The following is a 20,665-nucleotide window of genomic DNA, read 5'->3' as shown; positions in this document are numbered from 1 at the left end:
ATACTTAAATCTTTAATCCATTTTTAGTTGATACTTGTAACTCTTGAGAGATAAGTGTTGAGTTTCATTCTTCATGTGGATACCCAATTTTCCCAGAACCATTTATTGAAAAGACTGTCCTCTCTCTAACACACTTTTTTAACATCTTTGCTGAAAATCATTAGGCTGTAGATGTATGGGTTTACTTCTAGGCTATTCTGTTCATTGTTCTTTCTCCCCACCCCCACCCCCTTTTCCAGTACTAGGGAATGAATTAAGGACCTGGTGCTTGCCAGGCAGGCACAATGCCACTGAGCTATGCCCTTGGCCTTATGTGTCTGTTTATGCCACTACCATGCTGTTTTGACTATTATAACCTTGCAGTACACTTGAAAGTCAGGTGGTATAATACCTTTTGCTTTGTATTTTTCTCAAGATGGCTTTTCTTATTCAAGGTTTTTTGTAGTTTTATGTACATTTTAGGATTACTTTTTGCTAGTTCTGTGAAGACTATCATTGGTATTTTGATGAGGATTACACTGAATTTGTAAATTGCTTTGGGTATTATAGACATTTTAAACAATATTTATTTCCAGTCCATGAATATGGTCTGTCAATTTCTTTTGTATTCTATTCCATTTTTCACCAATATTGTATAATTTTCATTGTAGAATTTTTCTCCCTCCCCATTAAGTTTACTGATACATTTAAAGCAAACAATACAGTTACACTTATCATTGAGATCTTGTATCTTTACATGATATGTCTTGGTTTTCATTTTTTCCCCATTACCCTGCCCTCCCTAGAAATTTTCATCTCTTAAGTCAAATCTTATTCCCAGTTTTTTTTTTTTTTTTTTTTTTTTTTTTTTTGTACCAGGGATCAAACTTGGGTCCTTGTGTTTACAAGGCAGGTGATAGAACCACTAAAGCTAAATCCCCCCCACACCTTTTTTGTAGCTATGGTAAATGGGATTGGTTTCTTGATTTCTATTTCAGATAATCTGTTATTGGTGTATAGCTACTGTATTTTCTATGCTGATTTTGTATCCTGCAACTTTTCTGCATTTATTAACCACTTCTAATAGTTTTTTGGTGGACTATTTGGGGTTTTTGATATATAAAACTGTCATCAGCAAATACTGACAATTTTATTTCTTTTCCAATTTGAATTCTCTTTACATCTTTCTCTTTCCTGATTGCTCTTGCTAGGATTTCCAGAACTGTGTTAAATAAAAGTGGTTATAGTAGGCATCCTTACCTTGTTCCAGATCTTAGAGCAAAAGCTTTCAGCTTTTCCCTATTCAGTATATATGTTAGTTGTTGGCTTACTATAAAAATGGCCTTTGTTATATTAATATAAATTCTTTCTATATCCAATTTGCCCATTGTTTTATCACGAAGAGATGTTGAATATTATCAACTGCCTTTTCTGTATCTATTAAGATGACCATACGGCTTTAGTCCTTTATTCTATTAATTTGGTATATCACATTTATTGATTTGCATATAAATAATCATCCTTGTATCCCTGGGATGAATCCCAAGTGATCATGGTGAATAATCTTTTATTCACTGTTGGATTTGATTTGCTAGTATTTTGTTGGAAATTTTTGTGTTTATCAAGTTTATTGGCCTGTAGCTTTTTTTTTTAAATGTTTTTTTGAGTCAGGGTCTTTGTAGTTCTGGCTGGCTCTGAACTCACTATGTAGCCCGGGCTGGCCTCAAACTCCCAAGTGCTGGGGTAACAGGTGTGTGCCACCATGCCCAGCTTCCTGTAGCTTTTTTCTTCTTATGCCCTTATCTGTTTTTGCTAACAGAGTAATACTGGCCTCAGAGAACATGTTTGCACGAATTCTTCTCTACTTTTTGGAGCACAGGAGAATTGGTATTAGTTCTTCTTTAAATGTTTGGTAGAATTCAGTGAACCCATCTGGTTCTGAACTTAAATGGGAGGACTTTTATTATTGAGTACTCTCATTACTTATTATTGAACTGTTCAGTTTTCTATTTCATCATGAGTCAGTCCTAGCATGGTGTATGTATCTAGGAATTTGTCCATTGCTTTTAGGTTATTATATTTTTTTAGCATATAGTTGTTTATAATAATCTCTAATGATCTTTTGTATTTCCATAGTGTCAAATGTAATGTTGTCCTTTTTCAAACAAAAGATATTGCCTTTTATTTACTTATTTTTTTTTTTTGCCATACCAGGGATCAAACTTAGGACCTTGTGCTTGCGAGGCAGGTGCAGTGCCACTGAGCTGAATCCCCAGACTGTTGCCCCCAACCCTTTTTATTAGTCTTTTCTTACTTTAGCTAAGGATTTGTCTATTTTGCTTATCTTTTCAAAGAGCAATTTTGATTTATTGATCTTATGTGTTTTTAGAGTTTCCATTTCAATTATTTCTGCTCTCATCTTTATTATTTCTTTTCTTCTACTAATTGTGGGTTTGGTTTGTTCTATTTTCCTGGTTCCTTGAGATGCAAGGGTAGGTTGCTCATTTGGAATCTTTCTACTTTTTCTGATGTGGCCATTGGTTACCATAAACTCCCCTCTTACTGTTGCCTTTGTTGAATCCCATAAGTTTTAGAATATTGTATCTTCATTTGAAGAAATTTTTAAACTTTCTTCTTTAGCTATTCCTTGATCCATTGGTTGTTCAATGTAAATTGTTTAATATATATTTGTATGGTTCCCAAAGGTTTTTATTATTAATTTCTAGTTTTATTACATAGTGGTCAGGAAAGACAATACACTTTCAACTTTTTTTTTTTTTTTTTTTTTACCAGGGATCGAGCTCAGGCCCTTGTGCTTGTGAGACAGGTGGTGGAAACATTGAGCCAAATCCCCAGCCCATACACTTTCAATTTTTAAAAAAACTGTTGACATTTATTTGTGCACTAATGTGATCTATCTTGGGGAATATTCCATGTGCTGATGAAAAAAATTGTGTATCCTGTAGTTACAGAATAGAAAATTCTGTTCATGTCTGTTAGGTCCATTTGGCCTAGCATGCAATTCAACTCCACAATCTCTTTGTTGATTTTCTGTATGAATGTAAGTTGCTGAAAGTGGGGTGTTAAAGTCCCTAACTATCATTGTAGTGGAGTTTGTCTCTTCCTTCAAGTCTGTTAATATTTGCTTTATATGTCTGGGTGCTTCAATATTGGGTGCATGCTTAGAATTATTTCTTCTTTTTGAATTGATCCCTGAATCATTATATAAAGATGCTTTTGAAATAGTCTATTTTACATCAAATAGACTGTACTGGTTTTGATGTAGTCCATGTTTTTTAATATAATTATGGCTATCCTGCCTTCTGGATTCTATTTACATGGAATATCTTATTCCACCTCTTTACTTTCAATCTATGTGCATCCTTAAAGGCAAAGTGAGTTTCTGATAAGAAACATAATTGGGACTTCTTTTTTAAAAAATCCATTGTCACCTCTTCTTTTAATTGGATAATTTAATCATTTACATTTATTATTATTGTCATGAAGGCCGCTGAGTTTATTGATCTAAAAACAGTGACTGTTCTGCAAAAAAAAAAAGGAGCCAAATGGCATCGTACACAGCAGAGATGAAAGTGTAAGTGAGGGAAGGGGCTGGGAAGCTACTCAAGAAAGCTGGCAACTGTCGCCAAGGAACTGGCAAGGGAAGGCGAAGGAAGGGAGACGCATGCAAGAATGAGATTTCTGAAAAAGTTGAAATGGTGTGGGGGAGAGAACTCCCCAAAGACCCTGGAATCCATCAGAGGTGAGTTCAACAGTAGTCTTTTCCATTGCAAAGGAGAGTGAGGTGCCCCCTCTCAGCCGTGAACTCTAGAGACTTGGACACTGGAGCTGGAGATCGAGGGCTCCCCAGACGGCATCACAAGAAGGCGTCACACCATTCCTGGAGGCACCAAAGCAGTCCCAGGACTGTTTGGTGTTGGTACCACACGTGTCTTTCAGCCATTCCCGGAAGAGGTCTTCATCTTTCTTTAGCACCAGAAATTGGCCAAGGACCACATAGGCCTTGTCAAAGCCTCTTTCTTCTAACTTCTTGCCAGGACTTCACCAACACCAGCCAGGCTCCTCACTGGCTTCTCCCCCATGGTCTCTGCCACGAAGTCTCGGTGCTTTTGGGACGTGGTCATCTTGATCAGGCTTAACCAGCAGCTTTAGCTCCCCTAATGGTTTCTCCCAAAACCCGGACGCTCCTGCTGAGGCCTCATTGAAGGTAATTATTGACAGGTAAGGTCTTACTATAACTATTATATAGCTTGTTTTCACTGTAGTTCGTATCTCTTTCTTTCTTACAGTCTTTCTTTGTGTTACACTGATTTTCTCTAGTAGTGCATTTTGGTTATTTTGTTTGTATATCATAGAATTTTTGCTTTGTAGTTATCATGAAGCATACAGAAAAACATCTTTTGACTCCAAAAACTATTCCAAACAACTTTTTTGGAATAATAGCAAGTTAACATGATTATAAAGAACAGAAACAGAAAGATAAAATACACTGATAAGAAATTTCTACCCTTGCATTCCATCCTCATTTGGAATTTTTGATGACCCATTCTATATCTCTTAATATATCAATGTCATTATTGCTTGTAGTCTTCATTCTAAGATATGGTTTATGTACCATGCTTAGAATATTAGAACATTCTGTGCTTGTTTATACAATTACTCTTACCAGTGGGTTTTATACTGTTCCATGTTTTCTTCTTGCTCATTAATGTCCCTTTTCATGTGAAGAACATTCCTTTAGAACTTTCTTTTTTCTCTTTTCATTTTTTATTTTTTGGAGTCAAGGCCTAACTATGTAGCCCAGGCTGGCCTGGAACTGGCAGTGATCTTCTTGCCTCAGCCTCTTGAGTGCTGGGATTACAGGTGTGCACCACCACACCTAAGCTTAGCATTTCTTGTAGAACAGTTCTAGTGGAAATATATTCTCTCAGCTTTTGTTTCTCTTCTGTTTTTCCTCATCTTTAAAGGATAACTTTGCTCGAAAATCATATACTACTCTCTCCTAGCCTGATGAGAACTCTGCTGACAGATGTATTCAAATATTAGAATATGTGTATTCTTTTCTCTCACACCCCTAAGAATCATTTTATTCTTCCTCGTTTTTTTTTTGTTTGTTTGTTTGTTTTTTTACCAGGGGTTGAACTCAGGTACTTGTGATTGTGAGGCAGGTGGCGGCACCACTGAGCTAAATCCCCAGCCCTATCCTTCCTTCTTAAGACCTTGATTATAAAATATTTTGGTATAGATTTGGTTAAATTTGACTGATACCGTTGGCCTTTACCTGGATATTTGTATCTTTCTCTAGGTTTAAGGAGTTTTCTGTTACTGTTTCTTTGAATAAATTTCTAACCCTTTGGCTTTCTCAAGTTCTCCTTAAACTCCAATAACCTGAAAATTTGCACTTTTAATATTGTCCCAGTTTCTGTGCTCTTTCTTTATTTCTCTTCATTCTTTTCCTCCAAATGTGTTTTTTTGATGGGGGGGCACCAGGGATTGAACTCAGGACCACTGAGCTAAACCCTTGGCCCCTGAATGTGTATTTTCAAATTCTTTCTTCTGTTTGACATATCCTATTGATGCTATCATGTTTTTAATTTTGCTGAATATTTTTTCAGCTTAAGAATTTGACTTTTTAAAATAGCTACCATCTCTGTTGTTTTTCCATTGGAATATTGAAGAGCTTGTTTTCTTCAAGCTCACTGTACTTTCTTAAAATAGCTATTTTATTATTTGTTTTTTTGAGATAAGGTCTCACTATGCAGTTGAGACTGACCTGGAACTCACTATGTAGCCCAGGCTGGTCTTGAACTTACAGTGATCCTCCTGCCTCAGCCTCCCGAGTGCTGGGATTACAGGCATGCGCCACCATGCCCGGCTAAAATAGCTATTTTAAATTCTGAGATTTCTCTCATATTGATTGCTTCTGTTCAGTTTCTGGCACCTTTAAGTCATGGGTTCCTGAAAGCTGTTGATGCTTGTTGGCATGTGATATCATCTGGGCACTGAAGGATTAGGTATTTCTTCCAGTCTAATTTGGCTTGTTTTGTGCCTCTCTTTCCAGAAATTCTAAACCAGCTGCTTATTTTCTCTGAGCCTGTAGTCACTTGCACTATTTCAGCACTGGATGGTGACCAGGTCCAGAGGTGTAGGGCATTTGTTATTGGTGTCACTGTTTCATTACGAGAGGACTGTATCAGCGACTTTCCCCTTGCTGGGACAATACTTGACACCCACAACTTAAAGGTTTATTTTGGTTCAGTTTTCAGAGGATTCAATTCATGGTCAGCTGGTTCCAAGGCAAAAATGGCATGGTGGAGAATATGACACAGGACAGGTCCTTACACATCAGCCAGGAAACAGAGAACAAAGGGAAGAGGTGGCACTAGCATAACGCCTTGCTTGTTGGCATGCTCTTAAAGGAAATAGACTACACAGCAACAGTAGCCTGTCCACTCCGGTCTGGGGAGGGAGTACGCCCATATGCCTTGTCCACAGTTCCTGGTCTGGGTCAGCTCCAGATTCCTATCACAGCTGTGGTCATCATGCTGCCAAGGTTTTTCATACCCTAAGCTAGTGATGACGAACCTTTTAGACCTCTCAATGATACAAACAGACCGCTGCAGAATGCATGTCATAGGTTTGCCATCACTGCCCCAAGCCTATAACCTGCCAAGACACTGTGATAGGACCCAAGTCCACACTGTTATGTCTATGGGCTGCCTATTGCTGAGAGATGGAATTGTAGGCTTGGATTTGTGGCACAAGAACCCTGTAACTAGCCACAGGTGATGCTAGCTAGAATATAAATGCAAAAGCTGGGGCTGCATGTCTCCCCCAGCACCAGGCTGTTCCTGAGGCTCCAAACCACAGTGAGGCCACAGTGAGAGGTGGGGGCCATTAAGATCTGCTCAGCATTACATTTCACTAGCCCAGCACTCAGTTCCAGAGCAAAGTCTTGTGCTTATGTTTTCTTACCCCTGGTTAGTTGGGTCTTCCACCCTTAAGCAATGCTGCCCAAGGTTGGGGTAGTGTTAGTTAAGGCAGTCCTTTGGCCACCTAGGCTGGCACTATGCTGGGTTAAACCTGAGTCTCACAGCCATGGGGACCCAGGCAGTCCCACGGGTGCACCAAGACCCATTAAAAAGCTGGCAGTGATGCAGGCTGACACAATTCCCTTCCACTGGTGCACAGGTCTCCCCTGGTATTAGGGCAATTCTAGATTCCCATCTGTGAGCACTGGCCTGGTGATAGCTATGTTATCCGAGGGTGGGAGACAAGTGGTAGACAGACTCTTCTGACACTATGCCTGATGTTAGGCTGGGTAGCACGGAATTCTTAAAGTCATAGGGTCCTATATAGTCCTGGAAAGACAGCAGGTATGGCCAGGACCCACTCAAAGACAGAAATGTTGCAGCCAAAGCTTTGAGTCTGATGTCTCTGCTTGATGTCAGGGCCAGGCTAGAGGCTCTATCTGTGAGCTCTGGCCTGTATATGAAGACCTCGATTTTCTTTGGATGCTCGGTCTTTTTGTAGTGGGTCTGGCACTGAGTTCCAAGACAAAGCCCTGATCTCTGCTCTCCCATTAGATAGAGTTTTGTTCCCAGCTCCGCCAACAAGGGTTAGGTGGAGACTGTCAGACACCTGGCCTCATGAAGATTCAGTGACCCAGTCTTTAGGTGATGGTGTAGAGGAAGAAGTAATGGGGCTCTGTCCAGTTTTGGGTTTCACCGTGGCAGGCCTGGTACTGGGTGTCAAGTCTAAGGCCTGGCCTTAATTCTCTCTTCCTCGCTCAAGTGAGAGGCATCTCTTTCTATGCTAGGTTGCTTAGAGTTCCAAGAGGAGTGGCAAGGCCACCTCCATCCTTTCTGCTCTTACATGACTTTTTGTTACTCTAAAAATAGGCACTGTGGTCTTTCACCTGATTTCTTTAACTCGTGTGAAGGCAGTTTGGTGAATGAACAGCTGTTTAGCTTGATGTGTCTGCAGGGAGATCATCATCAGGATCTTACTCAGCCACCATCTTGCTCCCTCTTCATTTTTATTTTTAAAATGACAAGAAACCAAAATAGGCTTTAATAGCTTCCTAGGAAGGGGTAGTCATCTCTAAGTTGAGACACAAAACTCAGCTTACCATAGTATGGGTGCTAATTAGCTATGGGAATTTGGCTTTTTGCCAGTTGTTTCAAAAAGTAGTTTAGAAAAATAATTTTATTTCTTCTTGTCTCCATAAAACTAATGGTAATGAAACCAACTTCATTAATGTCTAGTGCATATCAGAACCTCAATAAACGCATACTAAATTATTCTTTTAAAGAGAACAAGAATTTCACAATTTCCCCAAGGGAACTAAAAAAAGAAGTTAATCAGAAAGTATAAAATCGATCATTATTCCCATAACCTTAAAAAAAGATCTAAGAAAAATTATCCATAAAAAGATACAGAACACTAAAAGTCTAATGATTCTGGATATGTCTAAGATGGATAGTGAGAGAGTAGGTTCCCAAAACCATCCAAGATTATAGACTTTGCTGCTCTAAGTTTTGTCTCTTCATAAACAAATTGAGATTGCTTATTAATCCACATATAATTGCATTGCTACATATTAGGAAAATATAAAAGACTAGAGGCATAGAAATATTGAACATATATTATGAAATTGTACAAAGCAGTCTTAAGTATCTAATGATTCCTACATATTCACAGCCTATTCTGACTTTGCCTTGGAAACCTCATACTGTTAAATTCTTCTTTAGCCTAAACAGAAATACAGTAAAAACAGCCTGTGTATTAAAATAAAAAGAAAAGGCTTTCATGTTTCAGCCAGTGAATGATTTTTGGGTCTCTCCATGTTAGAATCAGTTAATTTATGATATTTCCTAGACAAACATCAGGAGTCCTAATTAATGGAGGAGTTCAGCAGAAAGTGCTATGCTCCCACACAGAGCATGGACATGTGATAGCAGCTCTAACCCAATATTTGTGAGTAAAAAGTTTCCACTAATCTCACTGCTTGAGTCATACCTTGTGTATTACCTGAAGAAAGAAGCCATTTACAACTAGTTTTTAATTTATAAAATAGTTTTTAAAATTTCACCATTGTACTGTTTACCTTAGCCCATATACAAGTTAATCATAAGGGGAACCATGTTCAGGAATTCAAGAAATCCAGAAAGAAAAACACAATGACACAAACCATTTACCATGACAAAGGAGTCTGCAAACTGTTGTAAAACAGAGAACTTGTAATAATGAAAAAAGGACAGAGTTTTGTAACCAATCACTTATTTTTTTTAAAAAACACATAACCACGTTAACTTTTTGCTTTATACAACCATCTAGAAACTATAAAACAGTACCACATTGTGCATTAACCTACTTATCAAGAAGGGAACTCCACATGTCATAAGAATACTACCCATATAAGGAAAAAGGAGACAGCTAATAGCATAGTCACAGATACAACATGAGTCCAAGCAAGCATCAATTCTTTGACGTCACCTTTTCCATTTACCAGAGTGCAGCGTAAGAAAGAAAGCAAAGGAGAAAAAGGAGGGAAAGAAAGAAGCACCAACAGGGGACTAATCACAATCCATAGTTACTTTTGACAACTATAGCTCAGGATTTCATAGAATAGCATCATTTGACCAACACAGTGCGGAGGAGGGAAGGTGTGTGAAAGAAACATACGTATAGGGACAGAGTTTGCAAAGGAAACACATTTTTTAACCTTATTTCCCTCCTAAATACTCTTTGTTGATACAAGCATCTGTGCTAACCCAGAAAATGGCAAGAAACTGATTTTCACAATGTGATAAATCTTTAAGAGTTTTGTTCTTTTTGCAACTAAAATGTGAGTGGCTCACGATTTTACTTTACACTTGAAAACGTCATGAATAAATAATTACTCTTCAGGGATTTCCCAGTCTTTCTCTCTATTTCTTCCATGCTTGTATGGATGTGGTTGATCAGGAAAGTATAGGTAGGGACTTCAAAGGTAGTGACCAAGGGATAGTGAGATGGAATCGTTGCTCTTTCAAGTCCACATCTTTCTAGCAGTACTGTAATCTGTCCTCTGACATGCAGTGGTACAGAGGAAAGGGGGTGATAGGGGAAGTTTAGTCACATAACTGCTTTGAAGGTGTATAAGATGCAATTGTGTAATTAACAGACATACTGAATCCAAGGCAAACAATAGATTATTTGATTGTCCTTAGGTTGATGGCACCATAAAAAAACAAAAACAAAAATAAAACAAAACCAAAAACAACAAAACTGAAGGTAGCGTTGATTTAGTAATAAAATGAACCAAAAGGTTGCTATAAGGAAACATACTTCGGTTGAAAATTAGTATAATGATGCTCCTCTTCTCAGGGGAAACTCATCTTGTCCTTTTCACTTCCTCTTCCACTAAACTTTTATTTGTTTTTGATCCCAGAGATTGAACTCAGGATGCTATGTTTGCAATGCAGGCAGCAGCACTACCGAGCTAAATCCCTGGCTTCCTCTTCCAGTAGGGATTAAGAAAATATGTTCTGGAGTTGTGTCTTAGGCAAATCAGTGTCAGTTTTGAAAATTCATACAAGAAAGGAATCATGAGCCACACCAAACAAGCAGGCTTCTCTATATTTGTAGGCAAAATTCTCTTATTAACTTAAAAACTTTTCCAAATTTAGTGAGATTTTACTTTTTCATATTTCGTGAATGGACTGGGATTAATGCTGGTTAGTTGGTTGATTTGTAACACTGAAAAGCATACATTTCTTATGCTATAATAAAATGAACTATTGTCAGTTACCAAGAGTAACATTGTATAGATTTACAATGCTGAAAAGCTGGAAGATTTTAAGGTTTAATGTGGACTATATCTGTAATAGATACATATTTAGAAAATCTTTTAACTTTCCTTGCTTTAACTAATTAGAACAAGCAAAAAGCTTTTCAATTAGGTAAAAAAAATGAACTAAGGTGATCAAAGTGATTTATTCTTCACCTTTTCCCAAAGTTTGACCAGAGTTTCAACTCTCACAAGTCACTACAGATTTTTTGTAATGATACTAGCTTCTTAAAGGTGAAAGAAGTATGATTTTTGTACTAGATTCAATAAGATTATCTTTAATCTACGAAGTGATGTTCATTTTAAAAATTTAAATATACAATACTTTGTTAGGTAAATTTTATGCAAACGATTACAAGAACAATAACTTGAAACCTGTTTATCAAATTAGTGTATTCACTTCAGAGAATCTAATATTTTTAAATAAAATAATACTACAGATTTGGTAATTTTCTAAATTAGTTTCTTTATAATAAGAATGTTTCTAGTCACTGCCTAGAAAATTGCATTTGGGAATAAAGAACTATTTCCTGAATAATGCCAAGTGATGCAGAAAATGACAGGAAGATAAAGGCAGCTCTTCCCAGCAACATCATAACCAGCAATAGGATGGAGAGGCAGCACCCGCGTGTCTATAAACTCACACTTTCTTAACTGATGTTTCTGCTGCCAAGGTCATCCAACAACTTCTTGCTCCTATTGGCTTCAAAATTATATTACTCCAAGTAAAATGTCTGTGTGCTACTTGTATGACTCAGTGCTAGATTCTTTTCTTTCTTACCGTGCCTTAATTCATCTATTCAGAAACGAACTGCTTTCTCTAGTTGTGAATGTACTTTGGTGAAATCATTGTGGAAAGATACAATATATCAGTCAGTTACTTCTAGTAAGAAGTCAGTTAAAACAGAAATTTCACCTTTGAGTACTGGGAGTGATGGAGCCTAAGAGGATGACCCACCCCACTTTCCTTTAAGGGTTCATGCAGGTAATTGCTGAGGCACTGGCGTTCGCTTAACATCACTGCTTCTGAATCTGAAGTGGGACAGTTTGCCTATGGAGTCTAATGGTTAAGTTCTGGAAAAAAAAGTGGCATGTGTGTTTTTAGCTTCTTTCCAAAGAAATGACCATTTACAACCTAATTAATGACTTAATCTTTGATCATCATTCTTTCTGTATAACATGAACTTACCTATTATTCTTTGTAATGGTATAGGCAACCTTAAATATAGGCACTTTCGTGCACAAAAATAAACCATTCTTGTCTAATTTCTCTATGTATATTAATGCATTTAATACTATCATAAAATAAAAATGAATTTTATTGTTTTATTTGTACTTTCTTTTCATTCCTCTAAGGGAGTATTTTTTAACATACTAAAATTGAGTGCTTCTCAAACAAAACTAGAATTTCTTAGCCTAAAATGAGATGAAATTTTTCTTTGGTTAGACTGTAAAATGACTGTCATACTCATCTCTTAAGAGTTCTTTTGAAAGTTATCAGTGTATATGAGTTTCCATTGAAATTTTAGATAGGACATAGCACTCACAACTGCTAGGGCATAAAAAGTTGAGAAGTGAAAAATGCACATTGCCTTTTTTGAAGGAAAGAATTTACATACTTGCTACCCAAACTTTTTTTTTTGGTTCTGGGGATCAAACTTGGGTCCTTGTGCTTCCTAGGCAGGCGGCGGCACCACTGAGCTAAATCCCCAGCCCTCTCCCAAACTTTCTTGATGAGGAAAAATCCTCTTTACTGTTTTCTCTTTATATAAAGCTGGGTGTTTAAATACATAGTTGTGCATCTGTCATGGGTGAATGGAAACATACATAGTCTTTATTTTTTAGTAGACTATAAATAGCACAACATATCAGAAAAGTAACATTTCCATCATAGTATTATATATGAAAAAATAATACTGATTAGGGCCTAGAATCATAATAGTTGGAGAAAGACCAAACTGGTCATATGATACTCTGAAATGAAAAATATCAGGGAGTTGAAATACCAGAAGTTAACTGTAAGATTGTGTGTGTGTGTGTGATTACTTAGATTTTCTAACAGAATGAAACTGACAACTCAAGTGGCTTTGGATACACATTAGCACTACCAATTTTATTTGTATAAGAAATGACTGGTCACTGATCATTCTCAATGTACTCAGTAATAATTGTTGCTACTGCTTGACAGACCAGTGATATTTCCCCCATGTATTAATGTATAAAAAAATAGAATAGGGAAAAAAATCCTAAGTAGAAATAGTGTAACCTTTAATCTATCAAGGGTCACTAAAATGTTACCACTGGTTATTATAGTTTTCAATTTATTTAAAGTTAAAAAAGTAAACAATTTTTTCTTCAGTTTCAGGACAAGGAACATGCTTGGCAAAACACAAAAAAGCAATAGGAGCCACAAAGTTATATGATTTTTCAGGAAAAGTCTTGATTCAAAAAGGGAACACATTTTGGAAGCTTACAGAATGAAGAAAGAAACTCCTTTTAAAAGAAACTTTGTCAGTTAATTGGTAGAAGTTTGGGAGTAGTAACTTTAATACAAATTACTAGAATTATAACAGATGAATAAAGATTTATTATATGTAAGGAAGAGATGAATGCAAAAGTGGTGAATAAAAGGGCAATTAACTACATGTTTTTTAAGACAACGCAAATGTCAATAGCTGCCTTATTTGTTTCCTTGTCTAAAATTAAGCCTTTGGAATCTCCATCTGAGTCTTGGGGGGGTATTTTAAACTTTACCTTTTCTTGTTATTTATATTAATTTTACATTAATTTTGTTAAATAATCAATTTTCTTTTAAACCCTGGGCCTTGTGCATGCTGGGCAAGTACTCTATCTCAGGATTATATCCTGTCCTAAAATGCTAAATTTAATGTCAATCCTATGCAGGAAAATAAAATGTCTTATGGTCTTCTGGTCAATCAAGGGAATTTAGGAAGGGAATAAATGAAGCAAAGATGAAATGGTCATTGTGCATAGACCATTAATAATTTTAAATTTCTGAGAAACATATTTCCTATGTATAACCAGATTTAGACCCCCCCAAAGTTAAAAGGTTTCTATTATGGGAGAGCATGAAATCCAGTGTTCATCTTTTCAAACAGTTCAGGAAAATGGCTGCCAAGGTCTTTTGTATTAATGTAATATGATTATTTGTTCTACATGCTCAAAAATATGGTTTTCTCACAAGACTTTGTTTTGTTTTGTTTTTGTTTTTTTTGAGACAGGGTCTTACTATGTCATTGAGACTGACCTGGAACTCACTATGTAGCCCATGCTGGTCTCGAACTCACAGTGATCCTCCTGCCTCAGCCTCCCAAGTGCTGGGATTACAGGTGTGCGCCACCATGGCCAGCTCAAAAGACTTTGAATTCGATCAAATTCTGGCTAATGGGGTGAGACCCGAGGAAAAAGTAACTAATAAGATTGTGAAGAGTCTCTGAAGTGGCTCTGTCTTCCAATTCAGACTTAGAATAAGATTACACTACAGTTACCCTACATGCTGAAGCATAGTAAAATGGAACTTTAGTTGCTATGGTTGGAATATAGGCAAATGTATTTTGTCTGTTCAGCAAGAAAAAAACAAGTATCAGAACCCCTTATGTTAATTTCAACCAGTGGTAAGAAAATGTATGGGATGTCTTGCTATGGAAGAGAGGCTCAGGACTCTAAAGCAGCAGCAACTTAAAATTTAGTAATGAAACTTTGGCTTGAAATTAAAAGCAAAGCAAAGAAAAACTTAAACCGGTCTAAGTTGTCTCCTTGAAAGAGGTATGTGGGACTGACCCTCATAAATAAATGCCATCCAATATTAGTTTCCCCTGACTTCCTTCACTGTTATCACCTTCACTGCACAGGAGTTATAGCATTCTTTTATGGTTAAGTTTCATAAATAATGAGAAAACTTTATGTAACAAATACATCATATTTCCCACCCACCCATCAACCCTCCCCAAAATAAGAAAAGTTACATCAAATTAAAAAGTAGCTTCGTGAATGAAGGTACTGCTCTAAGTCGCACTTTTCCTGCAAGTGCAGCCAGTGCCTTTGCGCTGGGTATGAAGGAAAGGAAAAAATTCTCCACATAAACTGAAAAAAATTTAAAAATCAATGTCCGGTTTTAACCAGTCAAAACCGGGCCAAACGGAAGCCGAGACATCTCGGTACTGTCCCATCAGAGGGTCTTTGTAATGCCTGTTCTTCATCCTAATAGGTATCTGTGTCCTTGTGATTGTGAACAATCCATAGATACTTTTTTTTTGTCCTTAAAACATCCTCTGATTGGCAAAATGATGTAATATTTGTTTTAAAAATAGAAAATTAAAATTAAACCAGAAGAAAAGAAAAGAAACACAGTGAGCTTGTTTGGAGTCCATAGGATCCGATCTTGGAAGAGCTCGGAAAATTTGTTGTGTTTTCTCCTGTTTTCAGCTGGAAAAAGGTACTAGAGGTTGCGTTGGTCAAGGAAAGAATTGTAGAGTAGGAAAACCAGGGATATTAATCTAGACTTCAGAGAATTCAAGTGTTAGCTTCATCATCTGTGTCTTCTATCAATACCTTAGTGTCACGAGCCTTGGATCTAGAGGAAGAAAAAAAACCTTAGTTCATTATTAAATACAAATACATTCATTGTATTAGGCAAATTTCCAATCTTACCATTGAACAGACATCCTAAACAAAGCCCTATCTACTACACCAGATGAACTATTCCTGGAGTTTCAATCTCAGTCATTATTAGAAAGACACGCAAAAGAAGGTCAAAGGTCATTTTCAACAGTGAAAGTAATAATTTGGAATAAAATGATCTAGTTTTCAGTACTGATTTTGATTTATAATATATATTTTTAACCTCTTTTAAGTGCCTGTTTCCATTTCTGCAAAGAAGAAATAATAACACCTATTTCACTTAATATCTCTTTCAACTTATGGAGAGAGTAAGTACATCAAGTGAGGAAATGGGAAAAAAATCAATTAAGGCATTAAACAAATATAAGGAATTATGATGAGGATTTTACCACTGATGTGTGCCCGAAAAACTAGGAGAGTTAACCATCAGAAGATAAGATCTAAGGAGAAGCAAGACAGTTTTTTGTCTTCTAATGTCTGGCATAACATGATGCAGAAGAGGGAGGAGTCTCATCATAAATTATGCAAGAGAGCTCAATAAAGATTAAACTGATTAGTTTAATCATGATGAAGCATATTTCATCTCAACATTATCTACTGTTATAACTATCCAACCATAGAATCAAGTACTTCATAGAGTTATAAATTTCATTATCACTGTTAATTGTCAATCAAAACAAAATGATAATTTATTCAAGATGCTATGCAGGGGATATTCTATTCTGAAACTGGATAAAAAATGGGATTAGGTAACATTAAAATAATCTGTAATTCATGAGATCTTTGGAGCAAAAGAAGTATCTGAAGAAAGAGGAGTTGTCACTCTTCCTTGACAGAGGAGGAAACTGATCTTGAAAAGGTTAAGGATATGCAAAATGTTGCATGAGTCATGAAGTCAGAATTCAACTCAGATCTTATTTTAGAGTCCTGCTCTCTGCATTGCACATAACCTGTTCCACTCTAAATGTCTAGTTGAAATCTAGTTTGTCAGTATTTTTCCACTAAACACCTGAAAGTGAAAATAATCTACTGCCAAATAGCCTAGTCCTGAAACAGAAATAGCACATGTTTAGATTGCCCTCTGCTGGTAAATAGCAAGGATTAGCTTTTCAAATGAGGAGCTCAACAAGACTACAGAATACATACAGCACCCGACCCTCCAGCCCTTTATAAGGTTTGTCTTGCTGGCTTCTTTGGTTTTATAACACCACATTCCCTTCTTTCCCTCTTCTCTTTCCTCCCTCCCTCCCTCCTTTTTGATCCCCCCAATTTTTTTTTTTTTTGTACCAGAGATCGAACTTGGGACCTTGAGCTTGCAAGGCAGGTGGCAGAACCACTGAGCTAAATCCCCTGCAGATCCCAAAAATTGAATCCAGGATTGCTCTACCAATGGGCCAGAATCCCCATTCATTTTAAAATTTTGAGACAAGGTCTCACTGAGGTTCTTCTCTTCTGATCGCCCTGTTGTGAGGCCTCACGCTCATGATCTTTCTGTCTCGGACTTCCAAGCAGATGGGATTATAGACATGGGCCACCCCACTAGCACCACACTGCTTTGGTGCTCTTCCTACTGACCTCCCTGACCATGCTGGTCTTTCATTTATTTTTTTGTCTTGCCTAAGACTCATCTCCATGTTCTTGCTTTTTTCTCTTCTCCATCTTTTCTTTCTTTTTCAGTGAACTTCTAAAACTTTATCTAAAGCTTTGGCAAATTCTGTTCTATTCTGCAATATCCACTGGGTTACATATTACCACCACCTCCTTGGTTTTTTTTTTTTAATTCCTTTAAAATGTCTTTTTTCATTCATTACAGTGGATTTTATTAATTTGAGTCATTGTCCCATATTTAAAAATATTGCGATCACCTTTTAGTTGGCTCTCTAGGTCTTTAGTTTTCCCTTTCCTAATACACCTTTCATAGTGTCATTAAAATTTCTAAGGTACTACATTCATGTCATTTTTCCAGGAAAAAATGGGATTCTTTGCCAGGCACTGTAGCATATTTTTATAATCCCAGTTAGAGGCTGAAGCAGGAGTATCTCAAGTTTGAGTCTAATCTGGACACCGTAGTAAGACTGTCTCAAAAATAAAAAGGGCTGAGGATCAAGTTCAGCACTAGAGAACTTGTGTAGCATGCCTGAGATTCTGAGTTTAAGGTCCGCCACCCCCACCCAATCCCCATAAACTGATCATTTCTTGCCTGCAAGATCAAGGTTCCACTATTCGGTCTTTGACAACCATACTTCCTTTAGAAAACTGCTCAACTTAAGCTTCCTCCTTCATTCCAATCTACCAGGCTATCTCTAAACTGTCTCTAAATTTCACAAGCAGTTACCATACATTCTATATTTACTATTACTTTGGGGAACAAAGTCAATGACTAATAAAAATATTATTATAGGTATTTAATAAGATAACATCTTATTAAGCTCTTTTTTTGAAAGAACTAATGTAACTTCCACATAATAATGAATTTAATCCTCAATCTATAAGTAAGGGCTGTATTAATCCCAATTGACAGAGACAGATAATACAGAGAAATTAAGGAATTTAGCTAAAGTTACATAGATAACAGGATACCTAAAATTTATAACTTGAAGGTTATTTATTGTTTATTTTTTTGGTACCAGGGATCGAACTCGGGACCTTGCACTTGTGAGGCAGGTGCCAAGACCACTAAGCTAAATTCCCAGCTCTGATGGTTATTTGTATATAAAACATACTGAAGGCTCAAGTCAATCATTCTCCAGCAAATTCTTCCTTAGACTGTATACTAATTTGTATACATTCAATTAGTAGGTAATATATGACATTTATTCTGTATGTACTGATTTAGAAATTCAGTAAGTTGGGTATACATTTGTTGTTTATTACTATTTTTTGCAGGTGAAATATGATTGAATATCAGCAACTTCATTTGGTTCAACTGGATAGCTTCTTAGCCTAAATGTTATCCAATGATAAAAACCTAAGAAAGAACTGGGAGGAGTGGCACACACCTGTAATCCCAGCACTAGGGAAGTTGAGGCAGAAGAATCACAAGTCTGATGCCAGCCTGGGCTACATAATGAGTTCAAGGCCAGTCTGAACTACACAGTGAGATCCTGTCTCAAAAAAAGAAAAAAACCTAACAAAATAAAACAATAACAATAAAACAAGACAAAAAAGAAAAGAAAATATGCCTTATGTAAGTGGAAGCTGTACATACTGAGAAGTGAGGTGAGGCCGGCGCAGTGAGATGCTCTGGTTGTACTTCCATGACCTATTCTTCTGGCGGTTTCGTACCCCATCATCCTGATCCATCATCTGCTCTAGGAGTGTCTGATCATCTGCATTCAGGGGAGCCACAGAGATGTCCCTCACAGCACGAAATTCACCACAGTTATTTAGATGTTCATTCTCCAGGCGGAAGAAGTTCCAAACAAATCGCCTTAGCAAAATGGGACAAACACATTAATTATAAATCTCAACATACATCTACTAACTGCAAACCTCTACAGTATCAAGTTTCTATTCATGGAAACAAAGAATTAAAGACTGGAATATTCAATCGAAATAGACAAAGATGGTGTAAGGGTGCAGGGGAGCCGTAGTGGATTATGCAAAATGGAGAGATTCTTGGAATGTAGTTTAAAGTACTCGCTATTTTATTTTATTTTATGCAACTTTGAATGCCTACTATAATAAAGGGGAAGGTAGTAAATGAGACAAAACTTTTGCCTTTATTCTGGTAGTGAAAGTAATCAATCATCTGATGAAAAGTACTTTGAAGAAAACGCAGCAGGAAGATTGTTGTAGGTTAGGCAAAGTATGTCTGAAGTGATGGGTTTGGGCAAAAAACCCCAAAAAACAATTGAGTAATACAAGGAACCAAGTCACATACAACTCCTGGAGAAATGTATCCTTGGCAGAGGAAACAGCAAGCATAGAGAGACCCATGATGAAAATGCCTTTGGTGTCCTGGAACAATAGCAAGCAGCTCAGTGGGGCTAGAGTGGAACAAGTGAGGTTAAAATGGCAGCAAATACAGAGAGATAGAAAAGGCCCCATCCACAGAAGACCTTATAAACTATGGTAGAGTTTAGATTTCAAGTTTGATGGAAAACAATGAGAGTTTGAAAAAGAGAATGAAATTATTTATTTTTTAAAAAGATCATTCTATTGGCTGAACAATGAATAGATCAGAGAGAGAAAAGAACAGTTCAAAAACCAAAGAGAAGTCCTTTGTAGAATCATGAAGAGAGTCTTAGCCAAAGGTTGCAATAAAAGAGGTGATGAAAAAACAGACAGACTACAGAATAATTTATGAAGGTGAAGTTGATAGGACTTATTGATAGGGGATATGAGTAGTTGTTGGATTTTTGATCTGAATGAATGGTGAAGCAGGGCTGTTTCTGTTAGTCTAGAGCTATTCAATAGCTACATGAGCATGATGAATCTGTAAAATTTAAGTGAGATTTGGGGGCTAAAGATAGTATAAGGACAATATCTCAAATCATAGGCTTAAAAATAATGTAACTGAAAGGGAAAAGAGGGCAGAGGATTAAACCCAGGAGCTTTCCACCACTTACAAGCTTGGGAAAAGGAAGAATTATTAAAGAAATTGAGAAGGAAAAGCTGGTGGGATGAGAGAATGCAGTTTCTGAGAAGTCAAGTGAAGAAAGTGCTCTGCTGACAGATAAAGTAAGATAAGAACAGAGAAATGATCAAAGGATTAGTAATCTAAGAGCTTTGACTCAGCAAGATTGTCTAGATTCAAATCATGGCTCCACCACTTACTAGCTATCACATCTGTGGATGACTTACTTAGCCTCTACTTCAGTGTCATCAGTAAAGTGGAATAATAATGAAACCTATTTCATAAGATTGTTGTGAGGATTCAATAAAATACTTTTTAGAACAGTGCCAGAGATATAACTGGTGTTGTACAGTTTATTATTATTATAGATTTACATACTAGTACTAATATAGTAACAAAAATGGTATAGTGAGTATCATGAACAAACAGAATTAGGAAGGAGTGAGAGTGGAGACAGCAAGTACAAACATTTATTAAAGAATTGCTCTGTAAAGGAAAAGAGAAAGATAAGTAATAGTTGGAGGTGGAAAGAGTTTTTTGTTTTAGTTTTGAATGGTGATAGAACATGTGACTCTATTATTAAGCAAATAATTTCTTAAAAAAGAAAATTA

General features: G+C 36.7%; 1 protein-coding gene and 1 pseudogene across 1 annotated transcript in view; both read right to left on the bottom strand.

The window, feature by feature from the left end:
- Positions 1 to 3,856: 3,856 nt before the first annotated feature.
- On the bottom strand, positions 3,857 to 4,154 carry LOC104866380 (annotated as a pseudogene).
- Positions 4,155 to 14,922: 10,768 nt separating this feature from the next.
- The window catches only part of Xpr1 (xenotropic and polytropic retrovirus receptor 1), a 174,519-nt gene continuing 168,776 nt past the window's right edge, over positions 14,923 to 20,665 (bottom strand). Inside the window, exons 14-15 of the mRNA XM_033762123.1 lie at positions 18,684 to 18,905; positions 14,923 to 15,428 (exon numbers count right to left, since the gene is read on the bottom strand). Coding sequence (XP_033618014.1) covers positions 15,368 to 15,428; positions 18,684 to 18,905 — 283 coding nt within the window. The 3' untranslated portion in view covers positions 14,923 to 15,367. The remainder of the gene's footprint in view (positions 15,429 to 18,683; positions 18,906 to 20,665) is intronic.

Source organism: Fukomys damarensis, unplaced genomic scaffold (genome assembly GCF_012274545.1).
Source record: "Fukomys damarensis isolate Sample0158 unplaced genomic scaffold, DMR_v1.0_HiC HiC_scaffold_11, whole genome shotgun sequence".
Lineage (NCBI taxonomy): Eukaryota > Metazoa > Chordata > Mammalia > Rodentia > Bathyergidae > Fukomys > Fukomys damarensis.
Note: the sequence above shows the minus strand (reverse complement) of the source record. Positions and strands in the feature narration are given on the sequence as shown.